The sequence below is a fragment of the Pleurodeles waltl genome, chromosome 9 (genome assembly GCF_031143425.1).
Source record: "Pleurodeles waltl isolate 20211129_DDA chromosome 9, aPleWal1.hap1.20221129, whole genome shotgun sequence".
Lineage (NCBI taxonomy): Eukaryota > Metazoa > Chordata > Amphibia > Caudata > Salamandridae > Pleurodeles > Pleurodeles waltl.
In genome coordinates, this window is record NC_090448.1 from 1,152,578,145 (window position 1) to 1,152,588,009 (window position 9,865).

The 9,865-nt window shown below is 44.5% G+C and overlaps 1 protein-coding gene across 1 annotated transcript; it reads left to right on the top strand.

Annotated features, from left to right (window-relative positions):
* Positions 1-5,472: 5,472 nt before the first annotated feature.
* On the top strand, positions 5,473-9,345 carry LOC138260471 (uncharacterized). The gene is made up of 2 exons (XM_069208996.1): positions 5,473-7,005; positions 7,532-9,345. The coding sequence occupies exons 1-2, from the start codon at positions 5,864-5,866 to the stop codon at positions 7,641-7,643; spliced, it is 1,254 nt and encodes a 417-aa protein (XP_069065097.1). The 5' UTR covers positions 5,473-5,863; the 3' UTR covers positions 7,644-9,345.
* Positions 9,346-9,865: the final 520 nt, after the last annotated feature.

Sequence of the window (9,865 nt, forward strand, 5' to 3'; positions counted from 1 at the left end):
TCGAATGGAGCCGGCGGAGTTGCAGGGGTGCGACGGGTGCAGTAGCACCCGTCGTGATTTTCACTGTCTGCATAGCAGACAGTGAAAATCTTTGTGGGGCCCTGTTAGGGGGCCCCTGCACTGCCCATGCCAGTGGCATGGGCAGTGCAGGGGCCACCAGAGGCCCCACGACACCCGTTCCCGCCATCCTGTTCCTGGCGGGTTTTACCGCCAGGAACAGGATGGCAGGAAGGGGGTCGGAATCCTCATGGAGGATTCTCTAGCCCAGGGGAAATCCGGCAGGAAACCGCCGGATCCCCTTTTCTGACCGCGGCTTTACCGCCGCGGTCAGAATGGGCACTGAAGCACCGCCAGCCTGTTGGTGGTGCTTCCATTGCCCGTGGCCCTGGTGGTTTAGGACCGCCAGGGTCAGAATGAGGGCCATAGTCTGTTTAGTTACAGGGTGTCGTTTTCTACGAGTACTGAATGCTATGAATAGCTGGTTAGTTTTTCTAAAGGACTTCGTTCTGTCCAAATAAAATGTGATGCATCTTTTAAGATTGAGTAAATGCAGGATTCTCTCTGCAGTAGTTTGGGGGTTTGGGAAGAACACCTTCAGTACTACTGGCTCATTAATATGAAAATCCGAAGGTACCTTAGGGATGAATTTAGGATTGGTGCGCAGAATAACACTATAATTTTTTAATTGTAAGAAAGGCTCCTGTATCGTGAAAGCCTGAATTTTGCTTACCCTTTATGCAGAAGTAAGGGTGAGGAGGAGAGCCACCTTCCATGTGAGGTACTTGATGTCTGCCCTATGAATGGGTTCAAAGGGCTCCTTCATGAGCTGGCCAAGGACAATGTTAGGTTGCCATGCTGGAGGCGGGGCTTTCACCAGAGAAAAGGATCTGAAGAGACCTTTCAATAATTGCTTTATTAACCTCAGCAAACATAAAGATGGTTTGCCTGGTATTCTCCTATATCGAGAAATAGCTGATGGACGCATGGGCAAGCCCTGAGCGTGCTAGCTGTAAGAAGTATGGTAAAACTTTTTTCCGGGACAGAGGCGAGGGATGAATATTCATGGTTTCACACCACAAAAAAATCGCTTTCACTTCAGGAGGTGCGTTTTATTTGTGCTATCAGCCCGTGCTTTAGCAAGTATGTCGTTGCAATCACTTGGTATATCTAAGCGGCCGAATTCGTTGAATTCAGGAGCCATGCCGATAAGCTCAGAGACTTGGGATCCGGGTGTCTTACTTGTCCCTGGTTGATGGTGAGCAACTCCGGAACTGATTTCATCCTGATCGGTGGACATGAGGATAGTAGAAGTAACTCCGTGTACCAAGGTTGACGTGGCCACGCTAGATCTATTAGAATTATCTAACAGGGCTCCCACTTTATTGTCCTGATTACCCATGTGAGGAGAGGAATTGGAGGAAAGGCATATGCATAAATCCGAGACCATGCAATCGAAAATGCATCCCCCCACGATCCTTGTTGGTGACGCCAACTTGGGATGTTGCAAAAAGATCCAGATTCGGTTTTCTCCACTAGTATAATATTCCATCCAGTGTCCGCTGGTCTAACTCCCATTCATGAGGAGATGTTGTCAACCTGCTCAACGAATCCACAATGGTATTTTGCAGGCCTGGGACATCCTCCGCTGTTACGTGCACTGAGTGTTGAATACACCAACTCCAAATGGTCTGCGCTTCTCGAGACAGAAGGTGGGAACACGTTCCTCTTTGTTTGTTGAGATAGGCCATTGTGGTAGTATTGTCCGTCCTGACAAGCACTGCCGATCCTCGAATTCTTGCAAAGCATAATACATTGCTCTCAGCTCAAGAAGGTTGATGTGAAATCGAGGGTCAGAGGGGGGCCATTTGCCGCTCACTCGAAGGTCTTGTAGGCATGCACCCCATCCAGTCATTGATGCGTCCGTTGTTACGGTTAATGGAGGAATCTGTGGTAAGAGGTGCAGACCTTGTGAAACTTTTGGGAACTGTCCACCAATCGAGAGAAGCTATCATGAGCGGAGTGATGCGGATCATATCCTCAAAGGATCCTTGCGCTTGCTTCCATTGCCTGTATAATTCCTCTTGAATCGGACGCATGTGAAGTCGACAGTGGCTAATGAGGTTTATACAAGATGACATCATCCCTAGTAAGGATTTGTACTGTCAAACTGAAAGAGACTTTTTTTCTTGGGATTTGTTTCGCTAGGGAGATTAGCTTGTTTTGCCTGTCCAGGGTTGGGTAGGCTTCGGTTTGTTGCTTGTCCAATATAGCCCGCAGGAAGGCTATCCGAGTCGAAGGTTGGAGTAGTGATCTTTCCCGGTTGAGAGCGAGGCCCAAGCCCTCGAAAAGGCATTGGGTCGCCTTGATGGACTTGCACGCTGACTGGATGTCGGGAGCTTTCACTAGCCAGTCGCCTAGATAAGGAAAAATCTGGTGTCTCTTTCTTCTCACGTAGGCTGCGACTGGAGCCAAACATTTAGTGAAGATTTGCGGTGCCTCCATAAGCGAGATTTTTCCCGAATGAGGACGAAGCGGGAGTAGAAACCTTTCCCTCTCTAGGAATATGGTACAACTTCTATTGCTCCTTTTCCCAACATGGTCTCCACTTCTAAGCTGAGCAGACGAAGATGGTTTTGTCGAACCTGGGGTGGAGGCGTTATTGGGGGGATCTGAATGAACTCTAAGAGGTGTCCCAATTGAATTACATCTAGCACCCATTTGTCTTTGGTTATTTGCCGCCAGCGCCGAATATGATGTTTTAATATTCCGTGAAAGACTGTAGGGGAAGAGTGGGAGACCGGCTGAAGGTAGTCATTGTCTACGGGCAGTTTCTTTAGATTGTCTTCCAGGCTTGCTTTTGTGATAGGGTCTGGTGTAAGCTGCTGGGACGGTTGTCTCAGCTGATACTGGGGTCTAGAAGTGTGGAAAGTGGTGGAGTACAATGGAAATCTATAGTGCTGATATCCTCTACGAAATGAAGGTTGTCCCCTGGCTCCACAAAAATGTACTTTCCTATACTGCAGACTGCCTAACGATCTGGCTGTCTCAGTGTCTGACTTTATGGTCTGAAGCGCGTTATCGACATGCTTCCCAAATAGCGCCTCTCCGTCGTAGGGAAGATCTAAAATTTTTGTCTGAACTTTGGGTAAAAAATTAGTGGCTTGGAGCCACCCCTGACATCTTAAAACAGCCGATCCAGCAAGCAGCCTGAAGCCTATGGCAGCGATGTTGTGTGCGCAGTCAATGATTTCCGAGGAATGTTGTCCCTACCTGAGTACCTATTTTGTCTCAATCTTGGAACTCTCCGAGAGTTCTTCCAAACAGTGAGACATGTCTGACCAGAGCTGCCTGTCGTATCTGCCAAGGAGCGCTAGAGAATTGGCAACCCGTACCACAATGGCAGACATTGAGAAAAAACACTTTCCAATGTTATCCAGTCGTCTCCCCTCTTTATTTGGCGGTGTGGTTAACGGTGTAGAATGATTACTGGAACGCCGTTGCGCTGCCTGTAAGATGTCAGAGTCTGGTTTTGGGTGGCCGGTGAGGCAAGCAGGAGCATCATCTGTGGACTTGTATTTTTTGTCTAACTTAGGCAGCACTGCAGGTACGGTTGCAGGGTTCTGCATTATCTTTCAAACCTGGCTCCAAACATGGGCAATTACTGGGATAGCCCTAAACGTTTTCCTGTGAGGTTCTTTGAAATCGTACAGGAAACAATCCTGCTGAGTCATAGGCATCAGTAGATCAAATCGCGTGGCTGCTCTTTCTAGCAGGTTGTGAAAGCCATCGATATCCGGAGGAGGAGATTCCACAATAGGTGTCGCAGGAGAGGCAGGTGCTGGAATGATATAGTCATCCCATTCATCATTCAGTGTATGGATTTCGCCTTCCTCACCATTTTCATCTGAAGAGGCTTGCCCTGCGCAGGTACAGATTGAGGAGAAGCTTAAGGCCTAGGAGGAGTTATAACCTGCGGTTGTTGAAACTGCTGAGGGGTTGATGGTATAGTGGGAATTGTCAGCTGATGCACCAATGTAGGCATTGGTGGAAAACGCTCCCTATAATCCGCTAACATTGCTTGCTAGTCCGACACTAAGCCGGGAGGGCGACCTACCAGCCCCTGTTGTTGCTGTTCGTAATATTGCTGGTCATAGTAAGAGTCACCATCATCCGAGTACTCCTGACATATGACCCGTAATTGAGAGGGACTGCTGGCCGCCCCATAGAGTCCATCCTCCTCTGAGTCGTCTTCATCCAAAAGGTCAGAAGGTAGAAGACTCAACAAATTACTAGGAGATGCAATTGAGGGGGTTAAGTGATGCTTTTTTACCTTTTTGTGACTAACTGTCCTGCCATTTGATAAAGTTTTGTTTTGACCAATGACTTTGTGTTTCACCACTGCGCATATTAGTTGCTCAATGTTCACCAGTAGCACATGGTATGTTTTGTTCAGTTTAGCCGCCTATTGGCTTTGACATGGCATTAGCCATTACTTTCTGTATTCAGTTTAGCCGTCTATGGGCTTTGACATTGCATTAGTCATTACATTCTGTATTGTGCCTATTGGCTTTGACATGGCATTAGCCATTGCTTTCTGTATTCAGTTTAGCCGTCTATGGGCTTTGACATTGCATTAGCCATTACATTCTGTATTCTGCCTATTGGCTTTGATATGCTGTATCCAGTCTAGCCGCCTATTGGCTTTGACATTGCATGCCTATTGGCTTTGACATGATATCATATATTACACTTTGTATTCAGCTTAACTGCCTATTGGCTTTGACATGATATTCAGCTTAACTGCCTATTGGCTTTGACATGATATTCAGCTCCGCTGCCTATTGGCTTTGACATGATATTATACATTGCATTTTGTATTCAGCTCAGCTGCCTATGGGCTTTGACATGATATAAGACATTGTATTTTGTATTCAGCTTAGATGCCTATTGGCTTTGACATGACACTAGACATTGCATTTGATATTTAGGTTAGCTGCCTATTGCCTTTAACATGACATTGCATTTGATATTTAGGTTAGCTGCCCATTGCCTTTAACGTGGAGTTAGACATTGCAGTTGAGAATAGTTCTGTATTTTTCCAAGCTGTGTTTTTGCACCAGAGAACCAAGATGTTTTGCTCTCACAGTAGACTAGACCTGATAAGAGAGAGTACATGGGCGTTGTTTCTCTTCCCTTGAGCTTGGGAACAGGAGTAGTCTTGGAGACCTGGCCAGTCTCCAAAAGGCTTGCTCAGTTTCCCAGGTCTGAGAGGAGGGGGCACACCTTTGTAACGAATGTAACAGGCTGCAGAGAGTCAGATTCGAATCTGCCGGACCTCGTGCTGGAGCTTGGCGCCAGTTGCCAGCATCCCGTGTGGGTAGATGACACTCTTTCTCGCGGCTGACAGGGGTCTCAGCTTGCAGACCTTAGAAAGATGTAGCTGTAAATAGTTCCTACACGGTGAAGTATTTGTTTTGCTTTGCATTCAATATCTTATAAATATAACCTGCTGTGTATATTGCAAACTGATATATTTTGTTTGATTAACGCGGACTTGAAAGCTACTAATTCGTCATTCATTCATAAACATTGTGGTTGGGGAAGAATTAACAACAATAAAAGTCTTCTTTGACCTCAGAAGTGCATTTCTGTTGTGTTATGTTAGTGCTTAGAAATTAAATAAGAGGAAAGCACTACAATTGGTACCAGGAGTCGTGGGGTCGGTCATTAAGAGGTGATTAAAAGGGGTTTGACGAGTTAGTAGATTTCTAAGTGCACACTTTAAAAGTGTAATTGTTTTTTGTTGTTTGGAGAATTACAGAAATTGTTTTCTGTTTGGAGAATCACAGTAGCACGGCAGACCATGTCTGAGAATACATGTGTTGATGAACTGCCTGATGGTGCTAAGAAAAACTGTGAATTGTTTTCTGTTTGGGGAATTACAGAAGAAAATACATGTGTAGCTAAAATGCCTGATGTTGTTTTGAGAAATAATTCCCGTTGTATATATGTAGAAAACGTGTGTTTTGGAAGTAATGATGACAGAAAGGTCTGGATACCTTTATCTGCTTACAGAGAAATGCAGGAGAAATGTAGGAAGTTGGAACATGAAAATAGGAATTTACATGAGCAAATTAGCCAGGATACGATAATTCAAAATTATGCTGAAAGTTATAAAAATGAAGAATCTTTCTTGTCCCATTCCAGTAATGAGGGGGTTAAGACAGCTCCGAGCTGCACTGAGTTTCCATGTGAGCCAGGGTTTTTGGCAGCCAAAGTGCATTCCTTAACTGATAACACGGACGAGAATGTGATTTCCGAGTTACCGTTGCAAAATGCACAAGTAAAACGAAGGATTTTAGAGCAAGACACCCCGAGTTTCATTAGCTTGTTTGATTTTTGGAAAAAGAATAGCCCTCATTTGAGAGAAATCCTAACACTTTTGTACATGGTCACTGTGAAAAATAATATGCAGCTGCGCGCTTGTGATTTGGCAAATGAAATAATGCAGACTTTAGGTTTCTGCGCAGTGCAAGAAGGAAATACTTATGTATATTTAAATCAAGAACAAGGAAAGAAAATAGTGCCCCTAGCTAGAATCATACAATGGATCTGGTACTTGCAAGACAGGGCTAGAGTACCACAGGTAAAAGAATTATCAATGAAATTGTGTGCACCATTTGAATTCGTGTCTACTGAAGATAAAAAGCATGTTTGTTTTACTAATGATTCATTGACTGAAATGTTACTTTCTGGCACAGTAGAAGGAACAGCGTTGTATAATGTGTGTCAGATTTTAAAGCAAGAGCTACGTGAGATGTGTCATTTTTACGCTGATTTTTGGTTCTTTGATAATGTTTTAGCCACATGGCTTGTACCTAACTGGTTCAATTACCTTGCAGATGTTAATGAGAAAAATGCAGAGAGAGAAGTGTTCACCCAGAATTCTGCCTTAGTGGGGATGGCTATGTGGGTGCCCCAGAAATGTGAAAAGGCCACTTACAGGTGGGCAGAGATGAGAGAGATGCCCATTCCCCTAGATTTGATAAAAACTGTGCAGCATGCACAAAAGCAATCTGTCATGCAAGCAGTCACAGAGCAGTTGGGGAGAGGAAAGTTACCAGAACAGAAATGGCAAATTGATCAGGTTTTAGGGAGAGTGATTGCTGCAAATTACCAAGGAAAAATCGAAATTATGCTGATACCTAGAAAAGAATCTGATTCATTCATACAAATTGGAGACAGAATGGCCCAACTTGGCAAAAATGCAGTGAATGGAGGTTTGGTAAAGAAGGAGTCTGCCCCAGCCCTTCTGACAGTGCAAGAAAAGGGAAGCTGTGGTGCAGCAGATAAAAACCTCAGTACTGATGTGTGGGCTGAAGCCCCAAGTGACCCTCCAGAACCTGCAGAAAATATAACAAAGGGCCCCAAAAACGTCCTGCTGATTATAAAACAGGGAAAGAAAGAGGAAGGGTGCAGTTTAAATGAAAAATGTTATTTGCAAGAAAAGTCATACTTGTTTCTTTTGCAGATCCTACTACGTTTCGCCACTGTCCCTGAGTGTGCTGTGTGGTCCCCCTTCCGGTGTGTGCGTGTGGGGTCGGGGAAGGGACCGAATCCCCAACCTGAACCTGGCTGAGTAAAGTGCCAGCACCATGGATCCATTTTGCGCAAACTGCGCCTTCAGTTCAAGTTCAACTTGTTTGCTGTGTTTTTTTTTTTTTCCCCTCTCGTATGGAACTCTGACTTTTGCTTACCTTCCAGAAAACCTTTCAGGTGGACCGTGCACCTTTACATGAGCAGAACTCATGCCACATCAAATTGCTAACACTGTTGAATTAGAGACTCATTCAGAGAAAAAAAAAAAAAAAAATTGCCCAGTCTTTTCTATGTAGATGTATCTGATGTGAAAGGTTATGAGATCAATGTGTTAATTCACTTCTATTGCTTTACAGGGATTGCTTTGATGATAATGTTTTTTTTGTGCTGATGTTTTTTTTTTTGAAATATGAGATATGTGAAACAAAAATTCATTGGTCAAAGGGCGGAATGTCCTGCCATTTGATAAAGTTTTGTTTTGACCAATGACTTTGTGTTTCACCACTGCGCATATTAGTTGCTCAATGTTCACCAGTAGCACATGGTATGTTTTGTTCAGTTTAGCCGCCTATTGGCTTTGACATGGCATTAGCCATTACTTTCTGTATTCAGTTTAGCCGTCTATGGGCTTTGACATTGCATTAGTCATTACATTCTGTATTGTGCCTATTGGCTTTGACATGGCATTAGCCATTGCTTTCTGTATTCAGTTTAGCCGTCTATGGGCTTTGACATTGCATTAGCCATTACATTCTGTATTCTGCCTATTGGCTTTGATATGCTGTATCCAGTCTAGCCGCCTATTGGCTTTGACATTGCATGCCTATTGGCTTTGACATGATATCATATATTACACTTTGTATTCAGCTTAACTGCCTATTGGCTTTGACATGATATTCAGCTTAACTGCCTATTGGCTTTGACATGATATTCAGCTCCGCTGCCTATTGGCTTTGACATGATATTATACATTGCATTTTGTATTCAGCTCAGCTGCCTATGGGCTTTGACATGATATAAGACATTGTATTTTGTATTCAGCTTAGATGCCTATTGGCTTTGACATGACACTAGACATTGCATTTGATATTTAGGTTAGCTGCCTATTGCCTTTAACATGACATTGCATTTGATATTTAGGTTAGCTGCCCATTGCCTTTAACGTGGAGTTAGACATTGCAGTTGAGAATAGTTCTGTATTTTTCCAAGCTGTGTTTTTGCACCAGAGAACCAAGATGTTTTGCTCTCACAGTAGACTAGACCTGATAAGAGAGAGTACATGGGCGTTGTTTCTCTTCCCTTGAGCTTGGGAACAGGAGTAGTCTTGGAGACCTGGCCAGTCTCCAAAAGGCTTGCTCAGTTTCCCAGGTCTGAGAGGAGGGGGCACACCTTTGTAACGAATGTAACAGGCTGCAGAGAGTCAGATTCGAATCTGCCGGACCTCGTGCTGGAGCTTGGCGCCAGTTGCCAGCATCCCGTGTGGGTAGATGACACTCTTTCTCGCGGCTGACAGGGGTCTCAGCTTGCAGACCTTAGAAAGATGTAGCTGTAAATAGTTCCTACACGGTGAAGTATTTGTTTTGCTTTGCATTCAATATCTTATAAATATAACCTGCTGTGTATATTGCAAACTGATATATTTTGTTTGATTAACGCGGACTTGAAAGCTACTAATTCGTCATTCATTCATAAACATTGTGGTTGGGGAAGAATTAACAACAATAAAAGTCTTCTTTGACCTCAGAAGTGCATTTCTGTTGTGTTATGTTAGTGCTTAGAAATTAAATAAGAGGAAAGCACTACACTAACCTGCTCCATCAACGGGAACAGAGCTAAGGTAGATGGTCTCTGTCTCTTTGCTGTTATCCTGATCGTCAAGAGGTGAGTTGTCGTCGACGGTGGCGGTGTCAACAAAGTGATCGTCGATGGAGGCATCGTCGACGAGAGTGCTGTTGACATGAGCGCCGTCAACGGTGGGAGCATCATCGATGAGGCCACCGTCAGTAAGGCCGCCGTCGTCGGTAGAGGCGCCGACAAGTGTTCCGTCAACGGAAGCGCTGACGAAGACTGTAGTGGTGGTGAGGAAATGGGGCACACCATCGAGGAGGATGACCAGACTGTCAACGAGGATTCAGATGTAGCTGCCATCGACATAGACATTGTGACAACGGTAGATGTTGTCATTGAGGCATGGGCCATCAATGGAGATACTGCCGATGATGGTCCCGTTGACGGTGCAAAGGATGGCTTTTTGAAGGTATGTTTT